This window comes from Corylus avellana, chromosome ca6 (assembly GCF_901000735.1).
Source record: "Corylus avellana chromosome ca6, CavTom2PMs-1.0".
Taxonomy (NCBI): Eukaryota; Viridiplantae; Streptophyta; class Magnoliopsida; order Fagales; family Betulaceae; genus Corylus; species Corylus avellana.
Window position 1 is genome coordinate 2,728,461 of NC_081546.1, and position 13,507 is coordinate 2,741,967.

At 37.2% G+C, this 13,507-nt stretch overlaps 2 protein-coding genes across 3 annotated transcripts in view; both read right to left on the bottom strand.

Moving 5' to 3' along the window:
• Window positions 1-2,037: 2,037 nt before the first annotated feature.
• The window catches only part of LOC132183958 (uncharacterized), a 19,111-nt gene continuing 7,641 nt past the window's right edge, over window positions 2,038-13,507 (bottom strand). The window contains exons 10-21 of the mRNA XM_059597435.1: window positions 12,185-12,306; window positions 11,742-11,870; window positions 10,637-10,730; window positions 8,711-8,948; window positions 6,861-7,003; window positions 6,542-6,640; window positions 6,266-6,424; window positions 5,882-5,968; window positions 5,440-5,531; window positions 4,599-4,670; window positions 2,351-2,502; window positions 2,038-2,269 (exon numbers count right to left, since the gene is read on the bottom strand). Of these exons, the coding sequence (XP_059453418.1) occupies window positions 2,374-2,502; window positions 4,599-4,670; window positions 5,440-5,531; window positions 5,882-5,968; window positions 6,266-6,424; window positions 6,542-6,640; window positions 6,861-7,003; window positions 8,711-8,948; window positions 10,637-10,730; window positions 11,742-11,870; window positions 12,185-12,306 (1,364 nt within the window). The 3' untranslated portion in view covers window positions 2,038-2,269; window positions 2,351-2,373. The remainder of the gene's footprint in view (window positions 2,270-2,350; window positions 2,503-4,598; window positions 4,671-5,439; window positions 5,532-5,881; window positions 5,969-6,265; window positions 6,425-6,541; window positions 6,641-6,860; window positions 7,004-8,710; window positions 8,949-10,636; window positions 10,731-11,741; window positions 11,871-12,184; window positions 12,307-13,507) is intronic.
• Window positions 10,495-13,363, bottom strand: LOC132183888 (ras-related protein RABC1-like). 2 transcript variants are annotated; one of them, XM_059597354.1, is made up of 5 exons: window positions 13,054-13,321; window positions 12,719-12,784; window positions 12,185-12,306; window positions 11,742-11,870; window positions 10,495-10,730 (listed from the first exon to the last, which is right to left on the bottom strand). In XM_059597354.1, exons 1-5 carry the CDS (start codon window positions 13,109-13,111, stop codon window positions 10,617-10,619), a joined length of 489 nt encoding a protein of 162 aa, XP_059453337.1. In that variant the 5' UTR covers window positions 13,112-13,321; the 3' UTR covers window positions 10,495-10,616. The 2 variants fall into 2 exon arrangements, with proteins under 2 accessions (XP_059453337.1, XP_059453338.1); XM_059597355.1 differs by having other exon boundaries at window positions 10,675-10,750; window positions 13,054-13,363.

Here is a 13,507-nt window from a genome sequence, read left to right on the forward strand (position 1 = left end):
AAAAACTTAAGTTTAAGAAAAAAAAAACACTACCACATCAAATTATACCAAAAAAAAAAAAAAAACCAATTAATTTTTTTTTTTTAAAAAAAAGAAAAACAAATTTTAATTTAAAGGGGTGGATAGCTGTCACCCCATCCTCCACTTGGGGTGGCCGGCAACCACCCCATGGCCTGTCTAGGGTGGCCGGCCAACCACCCCATGGCCTAGGGGTGGCCTACCGATCACCCCAGATGGGCTAGGAGTGGCTAGCGACCTTCTAGGGTGGCTAGCAAGCCACCTTAGGCAAATCTGGGGTGGCCAACGAGCCACCCTAGCACCGGCTACCCCAGACAGACCATCAGCCACCCCAACTCTTTAATTTTTGTTTTGTTTTTTTTTTTAAAAAAAAAAAAAACTAATTGGTTTTGTAATTTTTTTTTTCTCATTTTTGATATAATCAGGTATGGTAGTGTTTTTTTTTCTTAAACTTAGATTTTTCTGATATGCTGAGGTGTTCAATTATGATTGGTGGGCACAAAGAAGCTAGTCATTATAAAAGTTATTCTCAAAAGAAAATAATAATCCAAAATTTGTAGGACAAAATAAGGGGCCAGATCGATCTCATGTTTACTTTACGTGTCAGCTTAGTTTCAAACCCACCGGGTCACCATGTCATGCACCCTCATCTCATGCCCCCTCATCCTTTCTTCCTTATTCAATTAAAAAAAAAAAAAAAAAAACATGTCACGCCCTCTCATCGTCGCACGGAGCCATCAGTGCAACCTATATCTAACCAGACTAACCTTCAACCAGTCCTTCTAGATGCCAGATGGGGGATGCGGGGTAGGATTTTCACGTGCGGGATTAACTAACATTTAAATTTAGGGATAAATGTAAAATTGATTTTTGTGGTTGACCTAATTTATAAATCACTTTCTATAGTTTAAAAAATAATTTATAGGTCCCTAGGACAGAACAAAATAATATTTTACTTCCTAAACTCATTTTCCGTTAAATGATTTAACAGAAACCGTTTTATTACCACCTCACACCCAATAAAAATAAGATGCGTGTTCTTTTTTATTTATACTTTTAAAAAATGACAAATAAGTTTTTCCACGCCATTTTGAGGTTCCAACACACACTCCAAAGTCAAATTAAATAAACCTAATTTCTCTATATCTCCCTTGTGCCATGCCGTCGTCATCATCTTCCCCACCTATTCACAGTCCATGCCGTCGCCTTTATGTCAGAGAGTTCAAAATCCACAAAAGAACAAAAACAAAAAATTAACTCCCAGCCATCACCAAATTTTTTCCTCCTTTATTTTTTATTTTTTTTTCTTTCCTAAGACACTCTTTTATGGTATCCACCATTCGTACTTTGTGCATGATGTTACTCCAAAATGATATCTGGTGTTCATCATTGTGCCTACCAGTAAACAACACAATTGTGCTTGCCATAAAACCCAAAACAAAAAAGACAGAGAGGGATAGATTGTTTCCAATGCCTAGAAACAATTTTTGAAAATGCTTTAATGCCCCAAAACAAATATGAATTTCCATAGAAAGACTGCCCAAAAAAGCACTACTCCAAAAACGCAAATGTCCAAAAATCTCGGAGTAACTCACAAATCGCAGATGCTCAAAATCTTAAAAGCAGAAGTAAAAAAGCTCCAAAGCAAGGTGGCTTAATTACCGTCGTAATGTTTCCGGCGATTTCAATTGTGCTACAAAACCCAACAACTCACATAGAGATGGACACAAGAATTAGTGGAGAAGATGAAGACGACAGCATGGACAGTGAATCAGTGGGGAAGATGAAGACGACGGCAACACATGGGGATATAAAGGGATTAGATTTATTTAAATTGACCTGTGTACTGGAGCCTCATCCCGTGGATAAGCTTATTTATCATTTTTTAAAAGCATAAATAAAAAATAACACATGTAAACGGTTTTTGTTAAGTCATTTAATGGAAAATGAGTTCAGGAAATAAAACGTTATTTTGACCTACCCTAGAGACCTATAAATTATTTTTTAAACCATAGTGAGTGATTTGTAAATCATGCCAACCACATGGACTAATTTTACATTTATCCCTTAAATTTACATCAATGCCATAAACCATGAATTAAACATCAATTGTTGTTCAGGACCAACATCTTGAAAACTCAGGTGTTAGCCTCTCACACTAATAAAGTCTTTTGAAAAGATTAATAAATGCACGAAAGAAATAAACTGCTGCTGCTTAACTGGCATGGGTTCTTTTTAATGATCCTAAATCCTGCAAGATTTCGAAAAAAGGAAAAAATTACCATACAAGTATTCCATAGAAATTATCAGAGGCAAGACCACTGACAGATACCTGAAAAATCTTAATGTATCTGCTCAAGATATATCAAACCGAACAACGATACAGGTAATGTTATCTGAACTTCCTTGGGCATAAGCTTCTGTTATTAGTCTTCTTGATGCCTCTTCTGCATTTTGTATATCCTGCACCAAAGCCACAGCATCCTGAAAGAAGAGAGAGCACTTTAAGACACTGAGATTCCCTAAAATATGATTTATGCAGTAAATGACATGCAAATAATGGAGAAACAAGAGAAGACAAAAACTACCTTCAGGCTAAAGTAAAAATGAAACATGTCAACCAAGTGACCTTTAGCATCCTAATATCTACTACTTTTTTTAATTTTTAATTTTTTTTTTTTATGTCAAGGAACCTCTCTAAGGCTTTCGGATCCACCCTTGCAAAGTAAACCCCAGTTCCGTACACCGCACCCTCAGAAATTTCCTGATACCGACTACTGAAATGCAACTGGATTATCAAATCCAGATCATTGAAGGGAAGAGAGGTAAGATTATTTAAAGGGATCCGATCTCAATAACAGAAGAAACCTTTTACAGTGAATGGGCACTAAAAGAAACCTAAGTAAAGAGAAAATCCTTTTTTTCTTTTCTTTTCTTTTCTTTTCTTTTAGGAGAGAGAGATTAGGAGGGTGGTGGGGGGATATGGGGGCTTTAAAACATAAAGGGACTATATGTAGGTTATTAAATTATAGCATCCAATATATGACTCACACCTACCACGTGAACTACGTAAGGCCCTAGCTATGCTTTCCATTTCATCAAGCTGTTTTGCCCTTGGACATAGAAAGCTAAGGTTCTAGAAAATCAATATCAGATCAATGCACCCACCAATGGCTGTTGGGCTGAGGAAGTAGAACAAGAGCAAAGCAAGCATATGTCCCTCGAAGCAAATCCACTTTCACGATAACTTTTAACTTCGTGAGGGACCTAACAGAGCCAAATCAGCTCCTGAGAAAAAGGAAAAATCTCACGAGGACCGCAAGTTAAAGGAGATAGTATTAGCAAGATAAGGGCTACTAAGTTTCTAGTTCCAAAGACATACACCATACGTGCACATGTAAAGTGACGCTTTTAATAGCTAATTCTTTGACTGCCAGATAAGTAGAAGGTTGAAGGGGAACAGACACAGAAATTCTGGCTGACGATAAAAGCAAGGGCCTATTTGGAATTGCGTTTGAAAGGCTTAAAAGTGCTTTTAACACTCAAAAAACTTATTTAAAGAAAAAAATACTCGTTTGGTAAACAAATTTGAAAGTGCTTTTAAGGGTTTAAAAAGCCTAAAAATGGCTGAAAAACACTTTTGGCAAAAACTTAAAAATGAAGCTTTTGCCCGAAAGCTCTTTTTAACTTAAAAGCTCTATTTCTCAAACACAATCCTAAACAAGCTCTAAATATAAGAACACAGCCTTTTGCAGTGATCTTGCCTATGTCTTTAAAATAATAATAAATAAATAAAGCTAAAGATTTACACCCGCCCCTCAAGGAGAAAAAAACCATTAAGGGGTAATAAAAAACTTTTAAAAGAAAATATAAGAGAAATTTGGGCTCCAAAAAAATCCTCACACTATGTACTCATATCTACAGTCAACCAAATGGGACCAGGGACCAGTTGTATCTTCCAATCAAAACCCAATGATATTAACCCTCTCCCTTCACCGGTCCCTCCACTTTAGGATGGATAGATTTTGGTGGGCCTAGAGGGGATTTGCCTCTCCCTCCCTTTCTCCCTCCTACCAAACACACGGATTCTACCTCTCCCTCGTCCTCTGCTTCCTACCCCGCCCCTCCTACCTCCTTCCCCTGAAACGTAGTGTAATGGTTCTTTTTGGAGAACTTCATCCTACAACCAGCTTCAGCAGCTCAGAAACTTAAATGCATGATGATAGAGCCATCCTGATCATGCTTCTAAGCAGCCTTAACTGAATCTCCTACAGATAAAATGCAAACTATAACAGAGACTTATTTCAAGTGCTGACAAGATATAATTGATTCATTAATAATGCTACTACAGATCACTTATTTTCTTGCTTGAAGGCAATGCCTTTTGTGGCTGCTCCCACAACCACCAAAGAAAAATGAACATAGGCATTGTAATGAAGGATTATTCATATCCTAAGAATCTAAATAAATTTATGTGTAAATTAAAACATCCACACAGTTTTTAGGAACAAAATCTTAAAAAGAAAACTGAAAGCAATTTCATCAATTAATGGAAGTGTATTTTAAAGACAAACACCCACCTTATTTGATATGACATTCCAAAGTCCGTCACTTGCAACAATTATAAAATCTACACCATCAATTTCTTCTTCCTAGGCATTGGAACATGAAAAAAAAAAAAAAAAAAAAGAGTAAGTAGAGAAAGTATAGAGAAGCTCAGTTACAAAATCTGCATATGTTTCAGCAAGGTAAAATGCAATATGTAAGAGAAATTTATGTAACTCCAACTGTGCTGGAGCTTTCTATCCTATGTTTTGCTCAAATCAAAGCCTGTCCCAAACCCAGAGAAAGGAGGAGGCTTGCTGTAGGTTAAAGACTAGCTTAATATCTCAGTCACCTTTCTTGAATGGATGCTTATAAGATAACACCATAAGAATTTACAGAAGGGTATATAAAACAATTAGAGAATAAAAGACTTTGGAGGATGTTAAGAGATATAAAGAAATAGAAACCGCAAAGCCCTTTGCCTTATGTTCTATGGTGATATAGGGGAAGTTTTGAAATTAAAAAATTCAAGTAAATTGTGGTTCTACTAGTTTTACCCTTTTCCTTTGTTTGGTAAGATTTTGAACCTAAGATCTATCTCAACTCAGCCGATTCTCCTTACTAATTGAGTAAAAGTTATCTGATGTAGCACCTGTTCAACGTATTTGTTTGTTTATTTCATCTTAGTGTTTATTATTTTACTTCATAGGATTCCAAGAGCTCTTGCCAGCATATATGTTAACATTTCCAGCTCTAACAAAAGTCTTATTATGGTTTCCCCTTTGAACGCCACATTTATATGCAAGTAATCAGACTATAATTTCGGCATTCAAGGGGAAAAGAAAAAGACAGAGTGGGAGGGGGGAGGGATTCCACCTGTATTTCTGGCTCAGCAACTACATATGGCTTTAGTAGTTTGTCTCCAAATGCACGAGAAACAGCAAGAACACCGCCAACCCGCCATGTTCCTGTCAAAGCAGAGCGACACGTGAGAAGTCTAAAATAACTCTTACCTAATTACTGACTTGAGTCGCTTGAGACAGTTTCAGTACTAAAGCTAGCCTATCACGATATGTCCATTATTACCTGATTTTCTTATGCTATACAAACAACATTTAGATGTTGATTCAAGTTAAACTAAGTTAAATAGTTACTTGGCTAAATGAAGTACTAAACTCAGGTCAAGTAATTCTTCAGAGGCAACTATATTATTTAGGCAACAAGTAGTAAGTGAATAAAAACTTCACAGCAGAAGTTTCCATCCCAAGCAAACCCATGCACAACAAATAAATACATATAAGACAAAGAAGCAACTTACCTGCCCAAATGATGAAACCTCCAGCCTCTTCAATCCGTTGCTTCTCATCAGATCTTTCAGGTTTGTGATCAATAGACAACGGGAAAGCTGCAAAAGGAGACAATAACGATCATCCAATTGAAGAGCTAAGAAATAGAGTTGGCAAGATGCTTGTATTCTTATACAAACCAAATAAAACCTATAGAAGTCACTCCATTAGTCCAGCTTATAGATGTCATTACAAAAGTATTTCTGGTATGCAAATTATTCACTAAAACAAAATATGAACCATAACTGGTGAGAAAAAAAAAATCTTGATTTCTTGAGATCTTCATTTCCTATTTCATCATGAATTTACAGGCATGATTCTAATAATGTCCCAATCTTAACAATGAAGGCAGCAACCTGAACCAGCTCTACAGGCAACTACTCTGGAATCCCCAACATTTGCAACAAGTAGCCGGTTCCCTAACAGCAAAGCAGTTGATGCAGTTGAACCAGCATCCTTTTGCTGGCCTTTTTCTTCATTGAGGTAATCTGCATCTGTTTGTCTAAATACTTCAACTACAATAGAAAAAAGAAAAACTAATAAGTAAAATTATTTCTAGCTCATAATCCAAATAAATAACTTAAATCGCATCCCATACAAATAATAACACCTAAAGTTCACCAACTTCATACCGATAGCTGTCTTTGTGTCTTTGATGAAATCTGGGTGGCCGCTTAAATTCTTGAAAAGGTTGTTTTTTAGGTATTCAGCAGTTCTTGAACCCCCATGGCCTGAATTGGACCACAACATGCATGTAAACACAAAACAGAGAAGTGGATAAACCCAAAGCATCTGAATTTTTCTTAAGTCATAAAGAAAAATATTCGATTTAAGAAGGTAACAAATCTAGGAGAAAAAACAAGGCACCGCCAGCTGTGAATGTTTCTGTTGATAAAAGACACTCAACAAACAACCCATCCCAGAGATAGTTAATGAAAAACTAGGCCGTACCATCAAAAACACCAAAAAAAGCAACCATCTGACCATCGACTTCTGAAATCCTTGTCTCATAGAAATCCTCCATGGAAGCTCTTTTACCCTTGAAAGTGGAATAACCATAGTTGAAACTCCCATTTCGACCTCCAGTAAGAAAGCTAACCAAAAAAATAGAACACTTGGGTCAGACATGTAACTTCAACCACTCTAAGACAAATGCGGGTCTAATAAACTTTGACGTCCCAAAAAAACAACACCAGGACCAAAATCAAACCAATGCAGTCCAATGGGATTAATCTTGAGCTCATAATTTATCAGATCCAACACATAATAAAAAAACTCACTCATTTGGTTTATAAACATCTGCGCGTTGCTAAATAATCAATTTGAGTGATCTGAATGCAGCCTGATAAAATGAATGGTTTGTAACAGCCCCTAGGCCATGGCATAAGGGAGGCATGCCATGGGACACGAGAAGCTGTTTGAAGACAGCAGTAACGAGTTGCTGCTAAGGTGCTGGATGCAAATACTGAATATTGGATGGGTCAAGCATTGTAGTAGCTGCTGCAGTGCATCACATGTTGTTGGTGCAGCATGCTGCCCTTGTTGATGCAAGGGCATGACTGAGGGAAGGCCAAAGCCAAGCATTGATCTGCCAAGGCGTGCGAGCTGGCTAGTGTATGGCATGGCACAGTGTTGTGAAAGTACATGGCCATCAATGGTGCTATCTTGGATCTCACGCACAAGCTAAGCCCAACATAGAAGCCGTAGGTCTGGAAGGCTTAGTTGATTCCAAACCATCCATCATCTTGTTGGCTAAACAACTAAATCAAGAGTGAGTCAATTGGTAGGTAAAGCTTTAGCTCTATCTACAACCTTCATTCCAAATAGTCCATACAAAATATAGTGGCAAATTCTAACATTTGGAACTCAACGATTTCCATAATTATGTTTTAGCTCAAATCACGTCTCCTTTCCTCAAAACCAATGGATGGAGGGTAGATTATATGTTCAATCCTGTCTAGGCGTGTGAGTTGCATTTATTCCAACACACAATAAAAAAAGCAACAAAAGTCACAATCCCTCTTCTCTAAAATAGAACAATCACATTACATACACATAAGCACTTCCTCATTTTCTCTGCAGTTTAATTGACTTGAAAATTTCAATAATCTTTCTGCAATATTTCCCCAAGGCAAAGTGAATAAGACCGTTCCCGCCGTTCAAATTCAGGTCTTCCTGTCTCGAAGTGATCTTGGTACCACTCCATAATGATCAAAGTCGAATCGTGTAAAAATATCGCATTAGATTTCAAAAGCATGCAACTTTCCAAAGCACAAAATAGACTTTGAATTCCAAAACGAATATAAGTCAAGTCAACCTCAATGCAACGACCCCGTCATTTAGGAATAAAAGCAACGCCACATCAAAGTTCAAACCCAACCCCAAGCGCATCTTGCAATCGCTTTATAAATGTTATTTAGCATCAACGCGAATAGTTTGGCACGTGCCCCGAAATTCACCAAGCCCAGACCCAAAAACTCCAACGCAACCCCACCGCCCCCCGCCCCCCCCATCATGGAAATGGAACCTAAAGGTGAAAACAAAACATCCCAGAAACGGTACAGAGAATATCACAAGACTTTACCAGAGAAAATGATTAAAAAGGCATGATAGCTGAGAGTTGAATCAAGTGAAGTCGCATATTCAGACCGCATTTCAAGAAAAATCAATCAAACAGAAATGGGAACTCTCAAAATACAGCATCAAACCAAAGAAATAACATAAATAACAAGTGGGTTACAGAAGATCCCAAAAGACAAAACTTTGAAACACGTGAGAGAGAGAGAGAGAGGGAGAGGAACCTGATGCCGCCACCGCTGAAGATGGCATCGGGTTCCCTGGAGGACATTACGATGGGTGCTGCTGCTGCTGCTGCTGGTGGTGGAGCCTCCTCCTCTGCCTCCAGATCAGCATCGCCGCCAAGAGGAGCGGGAAGGGACGTTGAGTCCGTCAGATTTGTGGGATTGCGGGGATCAGAGGTGGTGGTGCCAGAATCTCCTACAACTGGGTTCATGTTCTGCCGCTTTTTTTTTTTTCTTTCTTTTCTTTTCTATTCTTCTTTTTTTTTATTTTTAATTGTTTTTAACCTCTGTTATGTAACTTATGTAGACAAGTCGTACTACTCACACTAATATTAATATATGTGATTATATGTATGTTATCAAACAATAATGGAATTGAGTGGATAAATTGGATATTGTTGGACCCCAATCTTCTACCGTACACGACTCCTCCCTGGGTCCCTCTCTACTTACTCCCGTTGTGGCCGTGGGGCTCCACTTTGAGGCTTGCAAGAGTGGCTACACATCTTTGGCCCAGACAAGACAATACTTTCACGACAAGGAATTGTGTTCGGGGCCATCTTAGTGCGTTTGTTTCTGTTGGGGCCTGTTTAGTGTTTTGTTTTGTCTTGTTTTATTTTTTATTTTCTTTTTTCTTTTAGTGATTCGTTCTCACATTATTATTGCAAGGTTATAAGGTTCATCGGTGGAATTAAGTGCATTTTAATCATTTTAAAGCTTTTTTAATTATTAAAAGCGCTTTTAATTTTTTTAAGCAAGCGAGTATTTTTTTCTTTAAACGAACTTTTTAAGTGTTAAAAGTACTTTTAAACCTCTCAAATGCAATCCACCCTAAGTTATAAAGAATATGGTAAAAATATATTTTGGCAAAATTTCCTTGTGAGGCTCACCTAAGCTCCTTATATAGACCGACACTTTATTGGGATTTGAGTGACTTCCACCAAAAGTATGTTTCCTTACCTCCTTTAATATGTTAGAAATGTTAGCTTGGCGTGGACACTCTCTGTTAGCTAAGTTGGAGAATGGAGAATCGCCTGGTCAATGGCATCCCCTTAAATGTGTACTAAAATCCCAATAGTTGGTTGAACTTATGAGCTGTGAAACTGTCACGCCATTTAACTCTTTAAGGGCCGGCGATCCTTCGTATTGGCTGGACTTTTCGATAGACCAGCGATCTCACTGCCTTGAGTATTTGGACCCCACAGTAGCCTTTCCAATCCCTTGGATGATTAGTGTGTAAATTGACGGGTGCTTCGGTGGGCTTGTTAGTATTTTCCGTCAAAAAATAGTCAAGTCTTGCGAAGTAATCCCTATGCTAAAACAAGCAGATCAAACCTACTAATTTTAGGATTGGGCTTGGTCAAAACAAATGAAAACCAACTTTGATATTGCAATTCACCGTATCATCCACGGAATTGTGTAAACGAGTTTATCTTTCTACGACCTCTTTGATGATTCAAACATCCGCTGTGAGGACGCAACTTTGACTGTTTTTGTAAGCCATCGTACAAAGCATATTGCAAGTCGTATTGTTGGCTTGTAGTTGTTGTTTCCTGACCCGGTCATATGAGCTCCCCAACTTCGCCTCATGGCACAGGCATTGCAGCCCATATGGCTCATGGAAGCGGGGGCGGATTAAGAAGCAAAGAAATGGGGTCAATTTGAGAAATACCACTAACATGATTCTAGGAGCTATGATCGGCAGATAATTATGCAATCGTTCTTTACATGGGAGATTTGGTGCAAACGTAACACATGATCTGTAATGGGGAAGACAAGTCGCATCAAACTAAATATTTAGTTTCACCTCAAATTAAATTAGTTGTGAACATTTTGATCAACCGAGGAAAGGGAAAATGAAATGCTATTTGAAAGGGGAGTGTTGGCGAGAGACACCAGAGAGTAATCACCAAGAGCAACAGCTACTGGTGGACTCAGCAGATTGTGGAGGTTTTTCTTCGAAGATGTTCTTCTTCACCCCGGCTGAGCTCTCAGTTAAGAGACTAGGTGTATCCAAAATCTGCCGATCAACATGGTACCCTTGCATCATTAAAACAATTCATGGATATTTCTACAGTATAACAAAATATTTGTGCAGTAAAACAAAACCAGTAAAATATCTTCTTAGCGATATAATGAATTATCTCTTCCACCACACGAGATCCAGTAAAAAGGCAAGGATTTATGACTTCAAATCTTAACAGAAGAAATGGAACTGTCCAGTGACGCTACGTAATTCGATACATAATACGCACAATTTATCCTTTTTCTTAGTAAATAAACATGAAAACAAGAAGTCCAAATTACCGTATTAGGCCAGTTGATGGCTTCACAGTTTATCTGAACACTAAAAGTTAAAAGGCTTCTGGCATTACTTGAAAAGACCTAATGTGTTGTTGCGGTGGGACTGTTAGACAAGCCAATTCTATGACACCTGTGCAAATCACTATTCATTATCTGTTGATGTGCCAAGCTACATCCTACACAAATATCTTACAAACAGATACTCTTCTGGTAGCACCTCATGACCAAAAAACAGGTACCTAACACGCCATACATTTTTGTTTTTTGTTTGCTTTCATTATCATTCTTTATATGCTTCCTTAAGGCCAGCTCATTACTTATCTAATTATAACTGTATACTACATGTTGCATTTTTGTCATTTGTGGTATAATTGAGCTACAACTTCTAGAGGCAAATGCATAGGAGGCTTTGCACCAGTGTCAAGCACTGAGTTTAACCGAACAAATCAGACGATAATATCTAACCCCAAGTGTCACATCAACTGAACAGACACCACATCACACATAGGAACAAGAATGGAGTCAAGTTGATACCACTGCTACGAGAACCAGCTTTAAAATGTATTATGAAATAACAAGCATGATTTCCAAGTTTCCTAAGAGTAAGGGACTCAGTTTGACACCTGTGTTCAAACCCATACCTGATCGAACTGGTGCCAAACTTAGGACAAACATATAGAAGTAAATTATCAATGTAGAGAAAAATAAATTTCAGTATTTTGCATACCTTTAACACGAGCTCCTCGAAGCATTGCTCCACATTGACTCTAGTTTTTGCACTACATTCTAAAAAAAGACATCCGTATTCTCTAGCAAAGTCAATACCCTCTTTTTTGCTGACAACCCTTTCACTTTCCTGAAAAGAAAGATATCTTCAATATGTATAATCTCTAATTTTAGTAGTAGAAAGAACACGATATCCCAAGAACCATACAACCATAAGCTGATAAGACAAGGCAAAGTTTAAAAACGTAGTCCAATCCCAATAACAACTAGCATGCTACTAACCTCCCTGCACACCCTATGACTGCTACTCAGCGTTGGTCTCGCTATTATAGGGTCTTGGATAGGAAATCTTACTACAATCCTAACTTTTAGACATTTTTATCAAAAACAGGACACTCTAAAGAAGCTAAAATAATCACAAATGTAAGTTCATTAAAGGCATACCTTATCGACTTTGTTGCCAACAAGCATCTTGATGCAATCTTGATTTGTTGAGTACAAGTCAATTTCTTTAGCCCATATATCAGACAGATTTGTAAAAGTTTCACGCCGTGTTACATCATATACTGCACCATTTCCCCAAGGCAATTACTTAGGTATACAAAATAATTTACTCAAATTAAGCAATTACAATTCCTAAAACCACCGTCACTGAGAAACAGGTGGGATAATTCTTTTTTCGGCTTTACTTATCAATAATAATTAAAATAAAAAAATTAAATTAAATTAAAAAAATAAAATAAAATAAAATTCTTTTTCGGCTTTAGTAATAGCTGAAAACCAATGGAGGAAGAACAATCAATCATGACAGATTGAGACCTAATTTTTTTTTTTTTTTTTAATACGTAGGTTGAGATCTATAACTAAACACCTTTGGATATTAATTGATTCTCAAATGACAACATAGATTCGAATTTCATAATAACAGAGCAAAGACATGAAAAGACGCTGAGACATGAAGGAGGTGAATCAACATACCCATTATTACCCCTTGAGCTCCTCTGTAATATGAGCTAGTTAGTGTTCTAAATCTTTCTTGTCCAGCTTCATGATGAGAAAGTGTGAATTTATGTCAGAAACAACATCATAAAATGTGAAATCTAACTACTTTCATAACATCATACAAACTTGGAAACAAAGCATCGCAAAAAATGATAACAAAATCATGTCCTTACAGACCTTACCAAGTAAGCGTGTATTAGGGGCCCTTCGTCTTTTTGAAAAATAATGCGTATTAGTAAATAAACAACATTAACAATTGTAAGATACATTGAAGATACACTACAACCAAAGAATTGGGATTCACAACATACTTTGATGCATAGGCTTCCAATGTCGAAAATTTTGTATTCTTTCAGTTGAACTTCTCATATTTGTAGAAACCACAAAACTCTTAATGTAATTTAAAAGTAGTGAATATAGTGTTTTACTCTTCCATATGACCCAGTACTGCAAAAGAACAAGTCAATCATAATGTAATACTCTCACCCAAATTCTTACATCATTCGCATGATTGGGAATATTAAATCAGATCACCAAATTCAATTTCATGGCTAAATGCTCGGAATCTAACAAAACCGAGATTTTCATGGCTAAATGCTCTTTTTTTTAACCAACTTAAGAACATGCAAACGGCAATAATTCGTGTTACTTATTATACCTATAATTCAATGTTGGTTCTTTCAACATATAGGCGCATTTCCAAAAACAGAGTTTTTTTTTTTCTTTCAATATTAACATTACACAATTGAAGTATGCAAATGAACA

Bases quoted from the DNA above. Each gene is read 5' to 3' on its own strand.
- LOC132183888 (XM_059597354.1), bottom strand. From the start codon at position 13,111: ATGAGAAGTTCAACTGAAAGAATACAAAATTTTCGACATTGGAAGCCT. The intron at 11,871-12,184 runs GTATGCCTTTAA...CTTTCTTTTCAG, and splicing joins TTGGCAACAAAGTCGATAAG to GAAAGTGAAAGGGTTGTCAG. The intron at 10,731-11,741 runs GTATGCAAAATA...GTTGATCGGCAG, and splicing joins TCGAGGAGCTCGTGTTAAAG to ATTTTGGATACACCTAGTCT.